Source organism: Trichoderma gamsii (genome assembly GCF_001481775.2).
Source record: "Trichoderma gamsii strain T6085 chromosome Unknown Scaffold_86.2, whole genome shotgun sequence".
Lineage (NCBI taxonomy): Eukaryota > Fungi > Ascomycota > Sordariomycetes > Hypocreales > Hypocreaceae > Trichoderma > Trichoderma gamsii.
Window position 1 is genome coordinate 22,842 of NW_020171423.1, and position 24,381 is coordinate 47,222.

The following is a 24,381-nucleotide window of genomic DNA, read 5'->3' on the forward strand; positions in this document are numbered from 1 at the left end:
TCAAAGATCCTATAGGAAGAAATTATTTTTCTTGAGTTATGTTTGATAGACATCAATTATCCTCCTACTTATTTTGCAAAGAGTTGGAATGAACCAATGGTTAATCACTGATCTAAAGTATCTCTTCAATTCATCAAGAAGCAAGAACAAATACGATATACATCAATTACTATTTGTTATTCTTGGGAATACTGCAGAATGTAATTAATAGCAAAGGGGTTCATTTGATATACTAGCTTTACTAAAACGTATAGGAAGTTGCATATTGCCTAATGTAGAATCTAAGGATTGTAAGTAGCTAATTAATCTATTTTTATAAGCATACTTCTAGCCTTACCGCTTCTAAATGAAATTCCCGGTAACCTCTGCCGATACTGCCGGTAAGCGCCCGAAGCAGCGTTTAGGGCTTTTTATACCTTGGAGCTAACCCCTCTATATGAAGTACGCAGCATCATCCCGAGTTCCGTTGAGCCAAATCCATGCAGGATACGATATACGTCCTTCCACTCCTGCGACGTTGATCCCAGTCGCTCCCGTGCTTGTACCCAAGAGCGACGACTGTGCGGTAGATGAGAGCTGAGAAACCAAAGGTTACATGGTTCAATGACCAATCTCTAGCAAAGAGTAAGTGCCAGGTAACATATAAGCCGTAACCAGAGTGCGGCTAACATTCCCAGCAATGTTCAACCTGACCATGAAGACTCATAATATGCGGTTAGCTCTACTAAATGAGATTGGAGGATTAGGATTAATTGCTCAATAACTCATCCTGGGCTTCGGCTAGGGCACGCTGCTAGATATCTCCAGTGTACTACTCTCAAGATCTTCTCTCCACCCTGTAGACGTATTTACTAACCTTCTTTCATTGTCGACTTCATCCGTTCCTCGACGGCGACTATGAGAGGGATAGATGCAGGTCTTCTGGCTAGTAAGGTATCGGCCACATGAGGGCCGCCGGCGGTCATAGGATCGCCGTGACCTATAGCAATCAGAGCATGCTTTGGGACGTGGAGGAGCTCTCTTGTCGTTTACAATTTTGATCAATGGTCTTATGGAGCCATGGAAGAGTGAAGATACGTAAGATGATAAGAGCTACAGAGTCCGTGGAGGTTTCTGCCTTAAGGTGCTGAAACAAAAATGTAACTGAGTATGTGGCTGACGGAGTTCCGCAAAGATGGTTGGTGAGCATGGAGACGTGTATGACTAGTAGAAGCCGAAGCAACCTTCCGAGATATGTCAGCAGCATGGTAGAAACAACAGGTTGTCTGTTATCGATCTGTCTGTTTGCGATAACAGTTTCCGCTAGGCGGTGGGGGAAGGAAACATCGTCGTTCAATTGCATCTTCTCAGGTAATATATTCGCCCTTGGCTTATGTTCTGAAGGCGCCACGCGGGTGCGGGCTTTGGGGAAATCAAGCAATTGGAAAACAAGGCTCATGCCTTCAGTTCCGTCTTCCAATTTATAGGAATAATATGAGACCTCTGAGTGTACGATTTTGAATTCGAGTATTCACCTCACTGGCACATGGATACGTTGTGTGTAAGAAGATAGGCCGTAAATATGAAGATGTATTGCAGTAATTGTTTCGAGGCTGCACTACTTAAAGATCAAATACCATCTCGAATGCGATGAACAGTTTTCCCAACCACCGAGCCGGCTGCGAGTGCTTTTTTGGCTTCATTTCATTCATAATCTGGCCTACTTGTGGATGGATGCTTTTCACCTCCTCAGAGCGAATCAGCTCCTAAATCGTTGGTCTGCTTGCAGCGAGCATGCAGCGAGCTTTTTGCGCCTTAGTGAGACCAGACTGAGTACTCTTGGGTAAGGACTAGCATACCAAATTGCTGCCAGTAAGTAAAGTATTGACCAGGTCAGATGGTGGCGCCTGTCCGCTAAGAAATTCGTTGAACGTGACTTATCCACCAGTCTGAAGCAACCTAACAGCTTCAGCTACTGTTGAAAGGCTAATAACATCGACAGCATGATCTACACCTCTGTTCCTAGTATACTCCAGAGCCTCATCGCCCGCTTCGGATGCTTGGTACAATTGATTGTATATGTGGCCCAAGCTTTCTTGCAAATTCCGGCTTATCGTCCAGGAAGATGCAGAAATTACCGATGTGCCAGCTGCTGATGTCATTTGCTCGTAAGACCATGGTCAGTGCCACGTACATGGTTATTTAAATCGGGATGAAACTCTACCTGGATGAAGAATATACTCAGATCATCGTCTTGAACGATCATGAATTGGGAAAGTGTGCCGTCTAAATTCCATGAGCCATCAGTTGCAGCTCGCAGTCTCACTCGGATGTGTCTCATCTCCGAATTAAGAGCTCGGATTTCTCTTAAACTTTTACGAGGTTAGGAAATGGCTTCTCAGCTGCCCCAAGAATACTTTCAAGATCGACCATGTATTATTCGTACGTCTCGGATATAGCGAATACGATGGGAGATACAGCCACTAACATCTAACCGCTAACAAATCTTAACTACCACCCCAAACCACTAACCTACTATAATTTCATAACATATTTGATGCGATATTGCACTATAACAGAATCGATTGAGCACTATTATATAAGCAGCCTTATTATGCATGGAGAACTCTGAAATCTCTCTCTTTTTGAGATTGCCTCAATGACCGCCTGGATTTCCCATTGCGAAGCCCCTAGTTTCTCTCACATTCGAAATCTATCAGGCTGCAAAAAGTAGCAACAATCTTTGATCACTCAACCACGATTATGTTGACTTGATCTCTCCACCATCCATGCGCAGAGCAGAGCCAGTCATCCACTTTGCAGCAGGGGAAAGGATAAATGCCATCAGCTCTGAAATCTCTTCAGGCTCTCCAAAACGCGTTATACCAGCTTCCGTTGGAAATGCCTTCATCGCCTCCTCCACGGTGATATTGTGATTAGGAGCCCATTTTTCCAAATATGTGCGTCGGCGACCCGTCATCACTGGTCCAGGCAGTACACTATTGACCTGCACCCCATCCTGTATACCTCTGTCCCAGAACGCCTTGGCCAGCGCTATGATCGCTGCATTCACGCATGCCACAGCCGCGAAAGGAGCCTTCGGGGCTTCAGCTGAGTTGCCCGATATCAAGATGACAGAGCCGCCAGTCGCCTTAAGTGAATCCCAAGAACGAATCGTAAGACGTCGAGCGCCATGGAACTTGAGATTGAAACCGCTATCCCACGCTGCGTCATCCATGTCAAAGAGGTCAGTTTGGGGAACAGCGCCAGCTATGTTCACAAGCGCGTCTATCCTGCCAAACTCCGCCAATGTTCTAGTGCCAACAGTGTCTGCTGACCCAGGGTCGCTTAGGTCAAGGCTCAACAACAACGTTTTGGCAGCGCCAGCCTTGGCAACCAGGTTTGCCGTCTCCAACAGCCCCTCCCTGTTCCGCGCAACGAGAACCAAGGATGAAAAGTCCTGTGACAGGCGCACAGCAGTGGCCCGTCCAATCCCCTGGCTTGCACCAGTAATGATAGCAACAGTGGAAGTTGCCATAATGAAATAAGAATGGTTCAAATGCTCCAATTCAACCTAAATCTAGATGTGTTGCTCTACCCAACAGGACAACAAGCTCTAGGGAAAATCGTTGAGAGCTGATGGGTTCATTTTGTGAGTTGCAGCTGTCTGAATTAGGTAAATGCTAGATGTCCGGAAAAAAAAACCCGCGCCCGCAAACGGAGCCGCTAAGGAGCAGCTGGACCCCCCGGTTTATGAATCACTTGCAGATCAAGCCCGAAACCACGGGATTTTCGGCCAGCTGCGGATGTTGACGCGATACTCAGCTACAATATTGCGCTTTGAGGAGGGGGTCCCAGTGCATTGCGAGTGCCAGACATGATAGCCGCAGCGCCGCAGACGTTAGAGAGCGTCTACATCAATGAAGTGGACATGTGCTCTTTTGAAAGAGCGGCTAAGAAATAGTCCGTGTCTGATAGAGCTGTCTTCGCTAGTAAATAGAATCAGGCACCGCTATCGGATATTACACATCAGCAACAAGCGCAGAGACAGTTCAATCATGCTTATGATATGTTGTTTGAATAGGACTAGCTGAATTTTTCTACTTTAAGCAATTTTTAATACTGTCTCTCTATTTGTGGTGTAATTACAATGGGAGACTAATTTTTTTAATACACTGCATTGCTTCCGTTGCAGTTTTATGGGCAATGTCACCAAACTCAATAATGCCTATTCTGATTTTCGTCGCTTAGTTCCTATTCAAAGTGGTCTCAGAGATGCATGAGCATGTTACTCTCTAACAAAAGAACAAGAATCGAGTAGTATATGGCTTAGCTTATGTGCATAAAGAAACCTCTAGGAAAAAGTAGTGTTACCAAGGACCTTGCATAGCATTGCGTTGCGCTACGCGGTTGTTAAATGGCCTGACTAAAATAAAGGTGAGAGCGTCTGCAGACTAGAACATAGGCAATTACATAGCACAGTTGCTTAGTAGGGGTACCAATTGTTTAGGACTAATTTCTGCCTTTCCTACTAACTATTAACATGTGGAGCAATCTCTCCATTGGAATTACGCTTGGGGCTGTGACCTGCGTGTAACATAGGTGCAGCTTCTGCAGGATCCTAACTTAAAATAGAAAGACTCACGAGTTTACTTGTTCTCAAATAACTTAAAATATCAGGGATAAAACCCTTTAAATTTAGTTATCTATGCCATCAGCCATTTTAAAAGACATACTATTACCATATTTAGTGCCCTAATACTACATGGTATAGTCTTTTAAAATACGCAAATCTGTAACCGAGAATGCCATACTTAATCGATAGCCCCTGCCAATGCGCAGCGGCGCAATCAAGTGCATATCCTCTCCATCCACCTCGGGAATTTTCAGCTCTGCTGTCCCGGCCCAGACGCCCACGACCACGAAATCATCCATCAGCGACAACGTAAGCTCGTCAACCGCTGGTTTATTTTGACGACTGGACACAAGCTGAGGAAAATGACGGCGCATTGCAATTGGGCGATTAAGGACAGTCAAAGGGTCATCGACCTTTTCCTGAAGTTGTATGCGAGCAGTTGCAAGCCGTTCTCCGTGGGCTGCTACGCTGGCGCCAAATCTACTGCCTGGAGCAAGCGGCGCAGCAGCAGGACCAGGAGCAGAGAAACTTCGAGTTTGGAAGATGCTAGCAAGTTTCTTGGGGAACCCTTGCGCCCAGCCCCGTGCAATAGAAGCATCATTGTCCACAAAGATATATGGGCAATAGTTTATAGGAGTAGCGTCGAAAACAGCTTCAATAAGAACAAACGCCTCGCGGTATTGGTAGCGGGCAGGATCGGTCAACTCATCATTGGAGCCAGTAAATTGCCAATCTAGAAACCAAAACAAGGCACGGCCACCCGATTTTTCATCCAAAGTGACACCGGGCGGCAGGAGAGCTGCGAGTGCTGCCGGATCGGCCCAGTATTCAATAACAAGGCAATCGCCAGAATAGTGCCAAGGCGGTGGCGATGCTAGTGACGACTTCCCTTCGGGGGTAAGAGGAACTGAATATCCTTTCAGCATTTTTAGGTTCTTTTCGTGGGGTGAAGTAAGTTCTATCTAATTGGTTTGCTGAATCTGGGCACTGTTGCTATTTTATAAATGGTTACAATTTTCCGCAAGCCGACAACCGGCGATATGATAACTGAACAAAGATGGTTGCATCGTTAGATTGACATGGCCAGTAATAATGAGTCGAACTTGCTAGGCCCTCTTGTTGATTTGGCAACATCGTTTGCATTGGCGAGGATGTCGTCCGCTCCTACTAAAACATACCAAATCTTCTATTGGTGTAGATGTGCCATGGGTACACAAGACTTCTCGATAGCCGGCACTAACCGAGCCGGCCTTAGCCGCGTTATATTGCGTAGCATTGCCACCCCGAACCACGCCCTACTGTCGGTGGTTTTGTGTTTTGCTACTGAAGGTAGTGCTTATTATTAGCATTTAGATGCTGAAAAACCAATATTCTCAGGTCTATTTAATATTGCTTATAGTAAGGAGCTGCTAAGAAAGATGGTAGTAGAAGAGATTCCAAAGGATTGTCATACCCCAGCGATCAGAGTGAATTACTGCGGAGGTAATGTAACCAGGATTTAAACTCGAACATTATTCACAGGACGACTCTTACTCAAAGGTTAGATAGAATGCTTAGATTCATCACTGAAGGTCGGGAAGCATATTACTCCCTTCTGTTCCATTTGTTCTGCTGCAAATCCCATATTGGATTGTCTCATCTTGCTAGTCCCTGCGTCATCATCGGGTTGTATCAATCCGCTTCAGGACCTCGCCGAGGACAGTCCGTATTCGGAAGTTGTGGGTTGCTCTCTAAGGACACCGCATCTATTAGTGAGCATGATAGGCTTCTCTTATTGTAGTCTACATAAGACTACGACTTTCCAAAATTAGAAATTGCTGGATTTATATATCGAATAGCCTAAGACATGTCGGGTTAGTCTTAGAAGTATAAGCATGTTAAATGCCCTCGATTTATCTACACGGGGGTCAGGGTTTAGCGCTTAGCTATCCGTGGTTAATGGCTACTATCTCCAGATCCTCGCTTCCTCGCTCAGTCTTATAGCTTATTAACTCCGAACGTAGTTCCATTTCTTTTACTATTTCTCCTCTCTTTTCCCTTTCTTTCTTCCTTAATCAATCTTCAATTCACATTTACTTCCCTCTCACCACTCTCCCAACCAACCACTGCCAAAATGTCCGAAAAGGTCCCCGTCCTCACCTCCAACGCCCCCAAGCCCCTCCCCGGCATCTACAGCCAGGCCATCAAGGCCAACGGCCTCGTCTTTGTCTCTGGCACCGTGCCCATGGACCCCGTCACCATGGAGCTGATTCCCGGTGACATCCAGGCTCACACCGTACGTTGAGCCTCATAGAAAGACACTCAGTGCAACACCAGATCGGCAACTGACATGTTCCACAGCATCAATGCATCAAGAACTTGTCCGCCATTCTCGAAGCCGCCGGCACCACGCTCGACAAGGTGGTCAAGGTCAACGTCTTCCTGTCCGACATGGCCGACTTTGCCAAGATGAACGAGGTCTACAGCACCTACTGGGGCGATGTCAAGCCCTGCCGAACGTACGTTCTTACCTCTTCTCTTGTCCCTTTTTTCTTCAACATCAGATGCTGGTCCCCTCATCTTTGTTGAATTAATTACCCCTCCATCAGAAATAAGCGCCCCGCTATCGGATGCAACATTGTAGTGGGGGGTTTATGAGTGGGAGAAAAAATAAATCAGAGTCGCGTCACGTACCGATTGCTTGCAGATCTGGTGCAGTTGTTGTTGAATTGAAGATGATTGAACTAATGTTGCGTGTCTCTTAGATGTGTCGCCGTCAAGACTCTGCCCCTGAACACCGACGTCGAGATTGAGTGCACTGCTCTTCTGTAAATGATAAAGCATATTAAATGATACCATAAAAAGGCGAAAATGAGAAATAGCATAAAGGAAATAGCTCAATTATGAATAAATAAGAACTTTGGGCGCTCCTATAAAATTCATCTGTTCATTCGTGCTTTGTGATTTACTATTGGTGCAGCTCATAATCTCATGCTTCTCACTTAGAGGTTGCGACGAAGAGTAAGCGATTGCTCCAGTAATAGGTGCAGAAGATCAATTTTGGCATGTAAAATCACAATAAGGGTCAAAGCGTTGCCTCTGTAACGTCAAATACAGTAAATTCGTGTATCCCATAACATAATGTGTATATACGCCTCGTGATATTCCAAATGCAGCAAGTCGTCGTCAAGGCTCAAAGCCCCTCATTCTCTCTTTCCACCTCCTTCATCCGTCATTTTACGCAACATCAGGCAGCGCATTTTCCACATCCATCATCTCCTTCATGCCGTCCGCAATGCCCTTGACCTTGACATCATCCGGTCTCGGCAGCGGCCTTCGGGCAAATCCTCCATAGCCAAAGTACGCCTGAAGCGCCGCCCTTGACGCCAACAACGCCCGTCTGGATCGCAACCCAGTCTCCCGCGCCCAAAACAGATTGAAGCGCCGCAGCCTCAGCCGCCTTCTCGGGCCCAGCCTCTGCCAGCTTGAAGAGTCGCACGTTGGCTCGGGGCGAGACGTTGGCCAGGCCGCCAATGACTCCAGCGGCACCAGCGGCCATGGACGCCAGCAGAAAGTCAGAGCTGCCGGCGAAGCACTGGAAGTTGTCGCCCGACGCCTTGACCGCAGCAGCTACGCGGCCCAGCTTGCCCGTGTTGCCGCAGGTGAACTTGCAGCCCACAATGTTAGCGTGGCGGCTCAGACGGATCAGCGTGTCCGAGTTGATGTCAATGCCGGGCGTGGCGCCGGGGTAGTTGTAGATGATGATGGGGATGGGCGAGGCATCAGCCACGCCGACAAAGTAGCTCTCGACCGTCGAGCTATCAAACAGACCGGCGTAGTAGCTGGGAGGCAGCACCAGCGCGTAGTCGCCGCCAGTGGCCGCTGCGTCTCGGCACAGCTTCACGGCCTCGATGATGGACTGGGCGCCGCAGCCGACAATCAGGGGCATGGAAGTGAAGCCCGCGGCATCGAGAGCAGCTCGGGTGGTCCGCGTGATGGTTGAGCGCTTGTCCTGAGCCAGGTGGACTGCTTCGCCGTTGGATCCCTGGACGGCAAGGCCAGATACACCAGCCTTTGCGAGGCGGACGGCGTGCCGTGACACAGTCTTGACATCCAGCTCGTCTGTCTCGCTGTCGAAAAAGGCTACAGTGGGCACGTAGATTCCGCGGATGAGAGGTCGTGAGGGACGATCAACCTGGGCTGCCGCAGCAGAGGAATCCGCAGAAGACGATAACGAGATCTGGGGGGCAATGCTGATTAATTTTATTAATCTATTCCCATCTTTATTAACCCTTGGGCTGCACTTCTCACCTTACGATAAAAGCCGGTTCCCTAATATATGCTCAAACTTAAGCATGCCAAAGCTACGAAGAATTGAGCTTTTTGGCATTGAGTGCGCAGCTACTGATCTTACCTGTTTTCTAACTTCCCACAGGCAAACGGTTAAAGAGATTTCATTGGAAAGAATTAATCTCAATTCTAAAGATGGTGATTGGAGATGGCTTCTTTTTGAAATTGTTAATAACTTTCATATTAGCGACTTTTACATGGATTCTTGTTGGTTTCAAAATGATGTGGTTATATCTACAGACGATAACTCCAGCAAAAGGTTTCATGCAAAAGATCAACAGGAGCTTGTAAAGATTATTGATAAAATTTCAAAATAAGTAGAAATCAAGGAATAAATAAAATTTTAAGTATTGAGCTCTTATTTTTTAGAGTATAAAGTTAGCAATGGATTGCCTCTATTAACCTATCAGAGTGTGTATATCTGGTTAGGTGAAAAAAATCGGTGGAAGTTGGCGGAAAATAAGCTATTGTTATGAACTAACGCCCAGGTAGTAGACAGTCGCAGTAATCCCCAGTTAATTCAAGGGTCGTATATGCGACAGATGGAAAGGTATTTTGATAAGAGCAGAAAAAAGTTCGCGATCCCTGCCCCTGTACGCGTCCTCCCAGCCAGTCCTTTCAAGCCAGGGCCGCTATTCGGCAAACGTTAAGTATGACGATGCAGTAGCTTCTCGAGCTGCCGCCAGATTTGTGGATCCTCCGTTCTGATTGCGTCCATATTCTCGCTCCCGTACAGACTTAAGATGATCTTGAGTTGCTTGGCCTCCGATGGGCCGGAACAAATTCCCATTCCGCTTGATGGTCCAGTGCTGCCGGGCTGAGCCGGTTGCCCAAGTCTGTAAGTAGACATATTGAATGAGATGGTCGATATCATAATGATTCTGCTGAGTTTCGTGGTCATTGTAGGGGCAGATTTGGCCCGTAGGTAGAGGAATAGAATAATGTGCTTTGTAAGTCGGAGATTTAGGGAGCGAAAGTCGCAACCAGAACAAGCGAATCCTTCGTAAACTCGTGGTGAGGATTTTCTGGGGATGCATCATTGAGGGCAGGCGCCTGGTCTGGATTCTGTAAATTGATTGTCTTAAGAAATATCGTGAGATACTTTCTCCCCCCCCCCCCCCCAAGGGGACTTTATGCTTTTCCCACAGGTGCGTCGTTACATGCGAATCACGCACCGAGAGGGCTTGCATTCATCATAACCGCAGATGAGAATGCCTGCATCAGCCTCGACGCAGAGACGTAACACCGCTAAGTCTGGATTAGGCATCTTCTCAAGATAAGAAACCAGTGAAATGTTAAAAAGAGATTGTATTTTAATGATTTTGGTCTATGTTTTTGCGATACTGTACTTGGTTTTACATCTATAGATTTATACTTACCGCTACATGTGTATACCTGATTAGGTATAGTCAGATTAACCCCTTAGTAGTGCAGACGAAAAGTGTGCAGTCTGGGGGATCTTCTAAGGCGCACGGATGAAAAGTGTGTAATGCAACGGATTACGGCGTCCCCGTAGAAATTCGCTCATTATCACGATGTTAGATGTAGGAGGGGAAAAAAAACGACGCGTCGCGAAAGCCCGATCCGGAAAGGTCAAAAATCAGTACCTTAGGGGGGCCAATGACTATGTTCGTGCCACTATAATTATTCCCAGACCCGACCTCCAACGTCATCATCACCAAATGTCCGTGAACAGGTGCAACAAGAGCCTGTAGCTCTTGGGGTGATAACGGATTGTTTAACATTTTTTTTCAAACGATAAACCGCAGCCGATTTCCTTAGACGGAATAGGTCAGATTGCAGCCGGCCTAATGGCAAGCCTAACCCTAAAAAACCAATGGACGGAGACCATCCATGTTACTGTATTCAACGTCAACGTTGCCAGAAAGAGCTTTCATATATCGGCTTCTTCCCCTAGAGGAATTCGATTTCTGACCAATAAAAAATATACAACAAAGCAAACTAAATAAGCCAATCGGTGAGAGCCAATCGGCGAGAGTCAATCCGTGAGAGCCAATCCGTGAGTCCCTTGTGTGCATTATAGCAAGATTATGAAAAGCAGTCGGAAGGCCCCCGGCGGGTTTAAGCCCGCCATGCTGTGGAAAAGTTGCATTTTGAGATTCGTCATCATCGGAAGTTGAGCAATTAGAGATTTGGGCGTCCTCAAACCAAAAGGGGCAGACCGCATTGCCTATTTGCTGTGAATTGCTGCTAGCATAAGTGGCAATGAAGATGAGACAAAGAAAATGCATCACAGCCTTCCCCAATGCCGCCTTGAAGGTAAACAGCCAAAGGTGGCCTCAATACATTACGTGCGAGCTGCATACATCATATCCTCAATGTCATGTATAGCCTTCTATCATCATGTCATTATTCAATGTACGCCGAAATCTGTGTGCGGTGAAATCAGTCATTTTGAAACCTTATTTCAGTGTTTCATTTGTCAATTGTGCTTTTTTTCTTCTTCTTAATCTCTCCTAGCCCATCTTACCAACCCTTATCATAAAGACATGCGTGGCTACAATGCCAATTCACTTTACAGCTACATTAGAACCACTTACTGTAACTCCAGCTGTAGTCTACTGACGGATGAAGCTTGTGTAGAAAGACGAGTAATATCAAGGGCCATCGCGGCTAGAGTCGTCTCTCGAGCCTCCGCCGTCAAATGTTTCCCGGAGCCAGTTTAGAGCTCCAGAGGTAGCGGATTATCGATCAGTGTCCGCGCTGTCTCCGTCACGGCGGCTGCTTTGTGGCGTACGATCTTGTCAATGACGCTCCCTGTAATCCGCAACGGTCATTCTAGGTCTTGTTGAGGAAATAGAGTTTCGTGAGCTTCGCCGCTATCTTGCTCGCTTTCATCTCGCTGGCGCTCTGCTGGAGATGAAACGCTCCAGACATGACTCTCACGCTCACACTCTTGTTGCTGTTGTGACTCTTCCTGTCTCAATGAGATGCTTCTCAAGGCCTCGTTCAGTCGGCTCTGGCTTTGACTTAGAGGCCGAGAGAGCTGGGACGGTCGGGGGCCAGGGATAGGGAGCGGGCCGCTACGGTTCAGCCCATTCCCAGATTGATCATCCGGTTGAGATGGCCATGATCTACTGGGTCCGGATGTATTTGCATTTCCGTTTGAAGTTCTACCACTGTTGCCATCGCTATCCTTTTCAATAGACGCTCGACACATCGGGCATGTGTTGTGTTCCTTGAGCCATAAAACGACGCATGCCTCGTGAAACCAATGTTTACAAGGTAAGAAGGCGGCCAAGTCACCCATCTTCATATCATCAATACAGATGGCACATTCGGTTTTTGACCCGCTCTCCCACATTGAAGAGTCTACAGGTCGTCGGTACAGGTTAGCAAGCGCTTCGACCGACGCTGGCGGTGCTGCGTTCGGTCGTCGATGCGCTTCTATAGCGTATGTGACGATTAGGTCCAAGCCTTCCGTCAACCTGTGTATAGAGCAAAGAAGATCAGCTCAAGTAGGTCGCCGTTTCGCAGCGGTTCAACTTACGCCTGAAATAGCTCGTCAAGGTGGTCGTACGGAGGGGACCCTCCCGGGGGAAAGAATCCTGAAGATGGTCCAGAGAAAATGGTGGCAGACGCACTGCCGCTGCCGTTCATGAAGGTAGAGCGATGGACTTGCGGCCCTCCGAATCGATATTCCTCGCTTCCTCGTCGTTGTTGAAGCATGTCAGGCCCTCCTGCACTGTGTGGCGGCGGTGGTGGTGACAAATTATGTATCAGGTCGACATCAAGCTCATGATTAGGAAAGCCTGATCGGTCCCTAACGCTGCGGTGGTGATTCAAACCATGCGGGCTCATGTGTTCTTCTATAACAGCTTCGTCGAGGTCTGAGTCATGACCGTTATTATGTTCGTTATCATGATCGCGACCATGGTTGCGGTCGTGGTCATTTCCGTTGTGGAAATGATATTGGCCATGAAGTGCGGGTAGCGTTGACGGCGAGCCGTCACTAAACCCTGGAGGATCGCTGTCTGGGATTGTCTATATAGTTTGTTAGCCAAGACAGTTTGCCATATAGATCAGTAGGATAGGAGAGGAGAGACCAAACATACGATTTCCATGACCTCGCTGCTGCAATTGGGGCATACTAAGCCGTGGCCCGCGCGGTGCCATCCATTAGAGCAGGCATGGCAGTAGGCAACCTCATCACTCATAATCGCTCCAAGATGCCCATTTGAGTAGTCTGGAGAGTCCATTTGCTCCCTTTATGGACTGAGGAATGATGCCGGAGATCGCTTGATTGATATTAGCTAGAGAGATGGAACACACAAATCCACCATACTCGAAAGAGATAGGTTAGGGAAGAAAGTAAGGTCAAAAAAGAAAAATATATTGGTGGCGGTTTGTCAATAGGGAGGGAGATGGCGACAGATAGTGTACAGGGCGCACGCCATACTCACCGAGGGGAAAGGACTAGTACGCGACGCGCGAAATGATAAACAGAACGAGGAGAAGAGTTGTAATTCAAAAATTGCCCCCGCATTGCCTTTCCTTTGACCCTTATTCCATATTAGCTAATTATTGCCTACCAATTACAACCGTCTAGTTGGCATAACCTAGAGACGCTGAGAATATAGCTGTAATTCGCTTGACTAGACAGTCATAAACGCGTTAAAACAGAAACCGGCTTAATTTAGCTAGTTCAGCTAAGCATTGAAGTAGAGATAGAAGAAACGGTACAGTAGTAAACGCTAGAATCCAGTCTGCCTATGGAACGCATCAGGCAAACATTAAGGCTGTCGCGGGATATGTCGTCGCGCACACCCCCGGGGGATACTCTTCATCCAGCAATACTAATAATAACTCATTTTGCGCTAGTTCAGGCAACAATATTGGAAAAGAGCTTGTGGGGTTATATGCCTGCAGGTGCAGTACATACGCAATAGCTGGAGGACAATACATTTCTCAAGCGACTTACTGTAAATCCTTTAAGAATAACGATATCTAGCAAATTTCAGTGCCAGATGGTAAATTAATCGATGATATATTCGGTACAAGAGCGCTATATTATAACACAACGTAAATACATATGTCATATCTATTTACCGAAGAAAACTAATTTCAACAATTACAAAACCTAGTATGCTTTCACGACATCGATGTCACGAGTACTGCGCCAACGGAAGCCCTCGCTGCGTGATGAGTGACTGTGGCGACGTCGTGGGGCAAGCGCATCTTGTGCCGTCCAGCAATCTTTATGGTGGACGTGAAACTTGATGAAAAAGTAGTATAAGTTGGCGTAAACGACGTGTGTGTTGGAGTATGACTATGTCTATGCCTATGTGCGCAGATGCGACGATAGAGATTCTATGACAAATCTTTTCTCAACGGATCGAATTGATGCGCCGGCGAATTTATTACCGCTGCGCTGTGATATCCATAAGATTTTCGATGAGGACATTTTGCTTTTATGCCCAAGAAGGTGATTTCTCGAGAAAAGAAAGAGAAGCATATGGAAGAGGCCCGAGAAACTAATGCGGAACAACTTTAGGGCGATGCTGAGAGAAGCGGCCCATCACCCAACTCACAACTTCCAGAAGCCTCATACAACTCTCCTCAGACCAACTCTCCTATTCACATAGTCGACCACGTCTTCAACTCGACTCCAAGTGGTGATCTCCCACAGCGCTTCCACAACAGAGCCATCCACGCCTTGCCGTCAACACTATCCATCGATATTCTTTTCGCCCGCTTCGCCTATACCATCTTCTCACCCTCAATATTGGAAGATTTTCTCGGCTCGGATAAAGGGCGGTATATTATACACTACAGAATATTCACTGCCCACCTGCTTACATTATAGGATATATCCTTCTGAGTTGGGTACAGGCGACGCTTAATGACGTCGCTGCACTCCAAAACAAAAGAATCTTAAAGATGAGAGTTATATGGCGCGTATACTCTGTCCATGGTGTCCACATATGCTCTCGCGCGTCCAATAACGATTCAACTTTGCGCAGACTTTCTGTTGTATTAATTTACGCCTTGTGTATATATCAAGCAGCGAAGATGAAGTGCTATAACGCTGGTGGGAATTGTCAGAGGTTTCTTGAATGCAAAGAAAAATTGAAGTGGCCGGTGAGGTTCAAGTGGTAGCACTTTAAAGTATCTTAGGCTCGTAGAAAGTCTTTGTTGGTCGTTGCCAATCAGCACTCCCCATCCGCCCATCGAGGTAGCCTGATGTGTCACACTGCGCTCAAGACTTAAAGGCGCGCTGTCTTTATCCGGTATACCGCTGGCTACTTACTGTACTATCTCATTAGGTGGTTTTATGGATTACTGAGTGAGGCTCATAGCAAGTGATTGTACAGTAATTGTCGGTGTCCTCGGTGTAATTACACGTAAATGTGTCCGAGAAACAGTAATACTGAAAGCCATACATGCTTTGCCCATGCAATCCTCTGTGTTTCCACAAGAGATTTAAGCCTGCCTATATTCATGAGCCTTGAGGCTGCTTTCTACTGCGGAAACTCTCGCCCTAGGATGATTGGGCCTGTCGTAAACTCAGCATGGGGCTTAGAAAATAAGCCAGCTTAAAACTTTTCCGCAAGCGCCTACATGCTTGAAACGTCCAATCAACAAATACCGAGTATGTTCATCATTTCTTCCTATCGCTTCTTCGGATTTCACATTAGCTATAGCAGTGATTCTGCCTAGACTGGGAGCTATTCCGTTCTGAGATGCCATTTAGACCCAACCGCCCTGCGGCAAAACGACAAGTCATCAGGATGACACGCTTAGCCGGAAAACAATATGTTGTTGGGTCCAACGTACCTGCTCGTATTAGCACGAATGATAATGTAGGGCGACGTTGACCCTATGGTAGCAGCCTCAAGGCCCATGAATATAGGCAGACTTGAATCTCTCGTGGAAACAGAGGATTGCGTGGTCAAAGCATGTACAGTATGTACCGATAGCTTTCAGTATGTACTGCTGTACGAGTAAATGCAGCGGGGCGGCCGACATTAGCGCAGCGACTAGCCAAAACCTTGCATCCGGGTAGTATATCCAACCAACCGAGATGTGTTGTGTTGAACCCAACCAGAGAAGATCAATGAAAAAGGAACGGCTCGGTGCCTCTCTTTAATAATACGCACTTATGCGTCGTAATCCAAGCCCGCCCCTAATTCCAGCGCGCTGCTCGAATGCGGCCCATAGAATGGGTATACAAGTACAAGTAGAACAGTCGGATAGCGCAGGGTACGGGGGATCAACCCTCTTTAAAGCCCTGAGCAGCTCACACCACTACTCCAGATAGCATCGCCACTGCTATCTGTGTTTTCTTTACAGACTCAACCCCCTACAGACATCGCCTACTCCTACCTATCGGTCGTGGCTTGTTGATGCTTCACCCTTGTCCACAATAGAGCACTACACTGGTAGGCTTCGATTGGCTGCAAATGTCGATCTAGTCTTAAGCACCTGGAGCCCGGTCGAATCCATATACATGTACGGAGTACTTCGTATATTAGTTAGTATTATCATTACCCCGAAAAACGCTCCTTGGTGGCCAAGGCAGCGAATTCCCTTCTCGAAGTCATTGTCACAGCCTTCGTTGTGGCCTTTGGAGCCATTTTGTAGTGGATCTTGTTGGAGGGAACAACGACAGAGCGTTCGGCTATCAGAGTTTAGCTCAATCTTGTCAGAGCCCCAGAAGGCTTCCGTTTCGATATTTCTGAGCGGTGGTAGGACCATAAGCTCGTCATGGTCTCCACCACCGTCCAGCGAGGATGGCCGCCCTGGCACATAGCTACATGTACCCGCCACTTCGTAAGGCTTTTCCTGAGGCTCTGCCTGGGTTAGGTTAGGTCTGCCTAGGACGGGGCCGCCACGGCTCAATGTGCGCTACTCTCAACGTTTCCCCTCTTTTCTCAGATCGTTCTATACATACATTTCGCGAGATAGCTTGTGCGTGTACAATGCTGTCAGCAAAAATCATCATTTCCCTTTTAATTGATGCTTAAGAAAGCCCATTTTCTTCTTATCTCTTTATATATCATTGGGAAGTAAGAACCAAAAAATGAACCCCCCAATTAGCATGAGGAATACCCGTAGTAGAGAAGCCCCTCTCCCTCATTGTTACCGCACGGCATTTTAGACCCGTTTTATCTGGCAAGGCAGCTTTTTATTAGTATCGATACTGTCTCCTTCCGATCCCTTAAAAGCTCAGCCTCCCCTCCGGAAATTAGGTGTGCTCGTGTCCTCTCTTCACTAGGCGGCAGTGCGCGTGCGAGCAAAACCTCTACTGCCACTCAAATCTTGTTATGACGACTGATACCGTGTCATACAAAATTTCCAAAACTGCCATTCTGACTACGAGAACAGTACCGCACAAACCGTACATTGACACCGTTCCATCTCTCTCTTGACCGTGGCATGCGCATTAGTTTTCTCTGAGATAATTATAGATAAACAGGAACAACAACTGCCAAGTATCTTTTGGGGCTCCCAAGGTGCAAGTGTCATGCCACCAGCAGGTACGCCGGGTAGACCCGGATCGCAGGGGATGCGTCCTCGGTTCTTCATTGGTATCGGCCTCTCTATCTCTCATGGGGAGTCTCTTGGCCACAACGACCACAGCAACCCACATGAACAGTAAGCTGGATCATAATCATAATCCTATGTCTCTCTAGAACGCTGTCTTGTCCTGAGAGCTAATCGAGACCGCTTGATCCCAGACTCATTTATGCTATTCTCCGGAGTGAAGTGTCACTACAAGCAGCTGGCCACAATAGAGAAAATTCAGAGCCTCTATGGCATTTCTTTGGAAATAACCCACACCGAACGGAAATATCAAACGCTGCGCCGGCAGTATCGGAAGAAGCTCTTGCTAAACTGATTCGACCAGTAGACGCTTCCCTGTTGCATGACAAATCAAAGACAGGATGCACTATCTGTCTCGAAGACATAAAAGCAGGAGAGTTGGCAGCGTGGCTGCCCTGCAACCACTGGTATCACAAATCATGCGTCATCCCGTGGCTTAAAAAGTTTGATTCATGCCCGATTTGCCGTGCCTCGATCGAGAAGGGCCATGAAATTGGCAGCGACGACAGCGCGCATAATAATGCAAATGAACCTGACTTCAGAGCGTTGGGACTGATACAGCGAGATGGTCCATTCAGGGTTGGGCAGAGCAGCGGCTCGATTCCAACCTCGTCGTTCCCAAGCAGCCTGCCGCAAAGCCGGCAAGAACCAGCATGTCCCGGTGATCAATGGGACACTTCTGGTCTTGTTAAAAGGTGGCTGGGCTCCTAAATGATTTCCGATTACGTTTATAAACAAGGAGAAATGGGATCATTAATCGAAACACGTGAGGCCATACTGCTCCGCATCCAGTTATTTACAATACATAACGCGCTCTTACGGGTGCACCGGTTCATTGTCGAAAATTATTCTAGTTGCTCCGTGTTGAACACGCCATAATTTGTATTTTGCTACCTAATATCCTCTACCTGCGATTATACGTATATGATGCTGCTCCCCCACTCAGAATAATCCTTGTTTGTTCCTCTCGGAGAAGCTACAAACTGGTCTAAAAAGAATGATTCATCAGTCCGATGATCAATTGGAGTAGTGTTTTATGCTCGTTTTCGTCGCATAGGAATTTATATGTCTCGACGCCTAGCGAAGCTCCTGAGACCAAGCGAGGCAGGAAATGGGAGAGAAAAAAATTCCCCGCTTTAGAGCAAGACTACAGGGCTTGCCACAGTACCTGATGAGTCCGTCGTGCGCACTGGGCCACCACAGAAACTACTTTTCCTCCTTGTCTTTGCGGATGAGTTCCTGGCTGTGCGGGTAGTGGAAAAGCCAATGGCTCCCGAGGAACGACCTCTTTAGTTCCTGCCGCCACTTGCAGGCGTCATCGTTCCCCCGCGCGGTCCTGACGGCGTGAAGCTCTGAGCTTTGGCGTTCGAACTGGTTGTCCTTGTACTTCCAGAACCAGGTGAACAACAACGCGGATGTCCTTTACTGGTGTTCCTTCAGCATGGCCTCCTTCGCGCTGTCGTAGTAGGGAGGCATCTCCCCAGCTTAGGCGGCCTTTACGCATTCTGGCGCTATCAGCGACTTACCACGAGTAGCGTTTGAGCAATGCAGCCTGCATAGAAGCTGCAGATCTTTGGAGACGTAGCCCAATGCTGAAGAGGCAGGCCCAGTGGCTTCAAGCACTGCGGAGTTGGGAGCAATAGGCTTAAAGAGCTCCGGAAAGTGGTCCCTAGCAACGTCGTCTGACTCAAAGATGCGGTCTGCTAGCAAGGCTTGAATAATACGGACAAGTTTATCTTCGGAATAAAGCCAAGCAGACAAGGAGTGACTTCGGATTATTTCACGGATTCGCTTAGCTTTCCGGAGCTTGGCAAGATGTGGTTATCCAAATACCTGTCTACAGTCTCGTTGATGGTAGACTGCTTTTTTATTAACCATCGAGGGCTGGTACGGCTGCGGCATCCGATTCTGTTGAGATAGTTAGGCCAGCTAGGCCAGCTGATGTGGGAGCAGAGCTATGGTGCTTACCCTAAATCTGAAGCTCTAGAAGTTCAGAAGTCCAGATCACAATGAACCTTTGGTCGGGAGTTTGGAACGGTTGTAAAGTAGTAGAATTAAGCTAAGGGTTGAGCAGTGTTCCAGCCCGATTTTAGTTCTCTAGTAGTGAAAGCTGTGAAAGTCAACAGTTAAAAGAGCGGTGGCGGGCGGGGCACAATTGAGTTCCGTTTATTAATGTTATTCTATCCAAAAGTCAGGCTTTACCCCTTACTATTATAGAAAAAGCAGGATATTCTTGAATAAAAAGGCAGATTTCCTAACCTACTATAAGCTACGTAAAAATAATTCTATGCGTCGCGTTGTAACCTTTTTCAACCGTTCGAGTCCGCGTAAATTACCGCTTTAAGTTTTGCAGTCATCACACTAACCCATTTGAGTTTTGCGGTCAATGTTGTCAATGTTCTGGCCTAGAATAATAATTTAATATACTGACTAGCCCAGTTTGCGTATTGTGAGAATTTGGCAGTTGTAAACTAGAAACCTACATACATGTACTTCCGTGCACATCTCAGGAAAGCAAAGCCGTGCACCGTGGTCGTACCTTTTCGCTGCCATTGTGATTATAGTATCGATAGCAGAGCTTCGAATTCTAGATCCATGATATTGGACCATATTAAGAGCTGCTTCCGCAAAGCAGGCCGAGCGAAGAGACCGTCGCCAGCAGTAAAAGACAGCGGGGCGCATCATTTAAGCGCCTCTTCGGCCTTTCAATGTCTCTGCAACAAAATCCTGTCCAGCAAACATAACTTTCGCAGACATCTCCAAAAAAGGAAACCGTGCGATATTTTCGTTGCCATTGCGATTACTTGATTGAAAACAGAACCGTGAATTCGAAGGTTGTGATATTGTAACGATCCGTTATACCGTTAAGCCACAGGGCAAAAGATTAGGCCAATAACCACTATTGTAGCAGTTACTGTAACGGAACCAGCTGTTTATAAGGGATCTAACTGTTAACGAGGGACCAGGTCGTAACACTACCCCTAGCATAGTGGGTCATACAAGGGTTAATTAAATCAACTCTACTAGAGTTGATCAGAGCCTTACCATTGTAGGCAAACGGTTGAGGGTTACCAGCTTACAGTCTTACCCCTTGAGCCTGACAACTTCCTGCTTTGCTAACCTACCTTTTCTCCTCTTCTCACTATCTCTTGCCTTTGCTTCCGCCACACTACGCCGTTGCCTTCACTTTCCAAACCCTAGCCTCTACCCTCGCTTTAGAGTTAGAGTTAGGGTCAACTGTAGGGTTACTGGCCGCTTCGTTCTCACCCTCCTTCAGTCGACAAAGCTCTTTACACAAAAGCAGCACCTGCCCAAACAGCCAAAGCTCGTTCAAAGGGCAACTTCCTTCACACACCGCCTTTGTTCAAAGGACCACACTTGTTCGTCTGTTCAGGGAGTCTGTCTTTGCTTAAAGAACTGCTCTTGTTCCAAAACAATGTCTATTCAGAGACCGCGCTTAGTTTAAGAGACTGCCCTCGTAAAAAAAAAAAAAAAAAAAAAAAAAAAAACACTTGCTGTAAACACCCTTCTCCTTCACGAGGTAGCGCCAGTTTAGAAGACCGCACTTGTCGAAAGCGCCGCGCTCCTTTGAGAGACCGCCCTTGGGTGAAAGGTCGCAGTTGTTCGACGGACCTCACTCGCTTGAGAACCTCGTTGGTTCGAGAGACCCCACTGGTTTGGGAGACCCCACTTGTTTGGGAGACCTCGCTGGTTTAAGAGGCCGCACTGGTCTGAGAGACCGTAGTCGTTTGAGAGACCGTCGTCGTTTGAGAGGCCTTACTGGTTTGAGGGGCCTTACTGGCTCGAGAGACCGTAGTTGTTCGAGACGCCACGCTGGTTCGAGAAACCGTAGTCGTTTGAGACGCCTCACTGGTTTGAGACGCCTCACTTGTTGGAGGGATCCCAGTTGTTTGTGAGGCCGAACTCGCTTGAGAGACCTCACTCGTTGGAGCGAACACCGCTCCCTTCAGATGTCGCCCTTGTCCAGTCAAGCAGCCCTTGTTCAACACACCACGCTTGATATCAAGTCCGCTCTTCTTCACCAGCCAACGCTTGTGCAAAGAACAGACCGCCTGTACCAAAGCCACGCCTGCCTGAAAAAGGATCACTGGTCCGCAAAACTGCGCTCGTGTAAAAGACGCTGCTCGCAGAATAGCCACGCTTGTGTAAGGAAACGATAGTTGTTCGAAAAAGAGCCCTTGTATAAGGGGCACAGCTCGTTTGAATAACCACTCGGCTTTCAAAAGCAATACTTATCCGAAAGAAAAAAGGCAAATCTGCTTCAGAAAACAACCCTTGTGTAAAAAGCAGCACTCATGTAAAAAAAAAAAGGGCATATACACAAGAGAGAGCTTGTAACTCATCCAGCATATATAGGCAACATATATGAAGGCAGAGTATAAGGCGGTGTCTTAAAGCAACGAATAAAAGCGACGAATAAAAGGGTTAAATAAACAAGGGAAATAAAAAAAAAAAAAAGATAAGAAGATATAAACGAAAGGGATAAATAAAAGCAGTGCATTAAGGCGATGAACAAAGCCGGTGCATCAAGGCGATGAATAAAGCCGGTGCATCAAGGCGATAAACAAAGCCGGTGCATCAAGGCGATGAACACAGCCGGTGCATCAAGGCGATGAACACAGCCGGTGCATCAAGGCGATGAACACAGCCGGTCTGTTGAAGTAATAGGAAAAAGGTATGTATGAAAGAGGTAGGAAGGCATCGTGCGAAAAAGTCGTGCGAAAAGTTGTGTGAAAAGTCGTGCGAAAAGTGGTGCGAGACAATCGCGGAAAAAGGCTGTAAGAAAGCTTGTAAGAAAAGGCAATGGGAAAAGGTCAAAAAAAACACTCCAAAAATCCGGGCGCACCCCAAATATAAGTGTCTACCTTAGCCTAAACGCCTACCTGCTTGGCTTAAACCCATTTAGACCCATGTTCTTATCTAATCCTTCTTCCCCTGCTCTTATAGCCCCCCTGTCTCATACCCCTACCCTTTTGCCCAGTATATCCATCCTTTTGATCATAGCTGCAGCTACACCTATAGCTTTTTTTCTTCTAGCCCTCAAGTTCAATCTTCTCTTTAGCCCAGCTGCGAGCTGACTTATTCTTGTGGCCCTGCGCTTGTTATTCCTTAGCGCTAAGGCCCGAAACAGAGACCATGGCCCCACCATGTACTGTACAGCTAGTATTGCTGCATGCATGTGCTATAAAGGCCCGTGCCGCCCTGCTTAATTCATCAGTCAGATTGACGTTTGGGAATATATAAGTTCCGCCACTCTACAACCCACCTTCTTAGCGTCATATCCACCCTCCCCCATTCCAGCCAGCCAACAGCAGAGGATATATCTCGAACTGTCTCTATATCATTCTTAAACCATCGTTTATTTTAAAACAGGCTCTCTATCATTCTGCAGATATGACGCCAATCTTGCATCTCCCTCCAGAGATCACTGGCTACTTAATCGAACATCTATCGCTTGACGATCTCTTATGCCTACGCCAAACGTGCCACACGCTAAATCATAATACATTTCACCTATTCGCCCCTAATGTATTTACCAAAAATCACTTTGGCATGCGCCGCGTTATGCTTGAGCGCCGAAGCTTGGAAGCCTTAGCTCATATTGCCGAGCACCCTACTCTTGGTCCGTTGATCAAAGAAGTGGAAATAAGTACCAATCATCTCTTGCCGCTTGATGAGCTCCGCAAGATTAAACCGCCTTCTAGACCTATATCAGAGATCGAGGCCATGTTAGAACGCAGGAGAAATGGCCAAGATGAAGAGACCGGGGAAGAAGAAGTAGAGGAAGAGGAGGAGGAAGAGGAGGATGAAGAGGAGGATGAAGAGGAGGATGAAGAGGAGGATGAAGAGGAGGATGAAGAGGAGGATGAAGAGGAGGATGAAGAGGAGGATGAAGAAGATGCAAGTAACGAAGGATCCGAGAGCAATCATCATCGCTACTACCCTCACCTACGCCTTCTAAACAAAGAGGCTTATCGCAAGGCTTTTCATGACCAGGAGGAACTCATCCGGTGCGGAGACGACATCAATTATCTCACGCGGGCTATGAAAAGCCTTGTTAATTGCGTTACCATAAGAATCACTGATGATAATCGGATCTGGGGCTTAAAGCGTCTGCAGAAAGAAATCGGCATACTCCCGCAGAGGTGTCTTACCTTTAAGTCGCCAAAAAGTGTCGAGCTGGTCCGCCGAATGCTACATGCTCTGTTTACTGCACTTGCCGAGGGCAACGCCTCCATTGACTTCCTAGAGATTACTTCTGGCTCCGTTGTCGAGAATGCTAACCGCATAAGCCCCGACATGCTCGTTAAGCCCACATCCGCGGCTTTGGATAACTTTCGGCTTCATACCTTAACTACTCTGTCTCTCAATCTCGATTCAAAGTCTCCCGAGCATAACGCTACTTCGATTGACTGGTCATACGACCTGATTCAATTCCTCCATCGATTTCCGGAGCTCTCTCAGTTTAGTATCGAGTTTGAATACCGCGATGAAGACAGAGGCAGCTTTACCGGCTCCCCTGAATGGCGGTCATCAGACTTCCACACGACGAACTACGCTACCTATACCCGCTTCTCGAAGCTTTCTCAGTTGCTTTTTATCCCAAAGCTGGAGATTGTCCAGTTAGGGCTGTTTGACTGCACTGGCATGGAACTTGCCCTTTTTCTCCTTCGCCACCAGAGTACGCTAAAAGATATTCACCTTGATGGTATTGTTCTTATTGATGCCGATGGTGAAATTGGGAGCTGGCTTTGGCTCCTTGAGGTAATTCGAGATGCTTTTCAGAAAATTACATCCTTTATTATGGAGAATTGCATAAATGGCGACATGTGCAGCTTGCTTAGCCT

At 47.1% G+C, this 24,381-nt stretch overlaps 7 protein-coding genes across 7 annotated transcripts; 3 read left to right on the forward strand and 4 right to left on the reverse strand.

The window, feature by feature from the left end:
• Positions 1–569: 569 nt before the first annotated feature.
• On the forward strand, positions 570–763 carry TGAM01_v211057 (hypothetical protein; the record flags this gene model as incomplete). The annotated part of the gene is made up of 2 exons (XM_024550967.1): positions 570–624; positions 678–763. The coding sequence occupies 2 exons, from the start codon at positions 570–572 to the stop codon at positions 761–763; spliced, it is 141 nt and encodes a 46-aa protein (XP_024404290.1).
• A 1,977-nt stretch (positions 764–2,740) lies between these two features.
• TGAM01_v211058 (3-oxoacyl-(acyl-carrier protein) reductase) lies at positions 2,741–3,517 on the reverse strand (the record flags this gene model as incomplete). The annotated part of the gene is made up of 1 exon (XM_018802031.1): positions 2,741–3,517. One exon carries the CDS (start codon positions 3,515–3,517, stop codon positions 2,741–2,743), a length of 777 nt encoding a protein of 258 aa, XP_018664856.1.
• Positions 3,518–4,740: 1,223 nt separating this feature from the next.
• TGAM01_v211059 (hypothetical protein) lies at positions 4,741–5,541 on the reverse strand (the record flags this gene model as incomplete). Its single annotated transcript, XM_018802032.1, has 1 exon — positions 4,741–5,541. The coding sequence occupies one exon, from the start codon at positions 5,539–5,541 to the stop codon at positions 4,741–4,743; it is 801 nt and encodes a 266-aa protein (XP_018664857.1).
• Positions 5,542–6,728: 1,187 nt separating this feature from the next.
• Positions 6,729–7,426, forward strand: TGAM01_v211060 (hypothetical protein; the record flags this gene model as incomplete). Its single annotated transcript, XM_024550968.1, has 3 exons — positions 6,729–6,890; positions 6,956–7,113; positions 7,360–7,426. 3 exons carry the CDS (start codon positions 6,729–6,731, stop codon positions 7,424–7,426), a joined length of 387 nt encoding a protein of 128 aa, XP_024404291.1.
• Positions 7,427–7,907: 481 nt separating this feature from the next.
• TGAM01_v211061 (dihydrodipicolinate synthase) lies at positions 7,908–9,794 on the reverse strand (the record flags this gene model as incomplete). Its single annotated transcript, XM_024550969.1, has 2 exons — positions 7,908–8,847; positions 9,679–9,794. The coding sequence occupies 2 exons, from the start codon at positions 9,792–9,794 to the stop codon at positions 7,908–7,910; spliced, it is 1,056 nt and encodes a 351-aa protein (XP_024404292.1).
• A 1,944-nt stretch (positions 9,795–11,738) lies between these two features.
• TGAM01_v211062 (hypothetical protein) lies at positions 11,739–13,164 on the reverse strand (the record flags this gene model as incomplete). Its single annotated transcript, XM_018802035.1, has 3 exons — positions 11,739–12,393; positions 12,456–12,949; positions 13,021–13,164. The coding sequence occupies 3 exons, from the start codon at positions 13,162–13,164 to the stop codon at positions 11,739–11,741; spliced, it is 1,293 nt and encodes a 430-aa protein (XP_018664860.1).
• A 9,763-nt stretch (positions 13,165–22,927) lies between these two features.
• Positions 22,928–24,298, forward strand: TGAM01_v211063 (hypothetical protein; the record flags this gene model as incomplete). The annotated part of the gene is made up of 1 exon (XM_024550970.1): positions 22,928–24,298. A coding segment is annotated over one exon (1,371 nt), but the record flags the coding sequence as incomplete, so codon positions are not given.
• Positions 24,299–24,381: the final 83 nt, after the last annotated feature.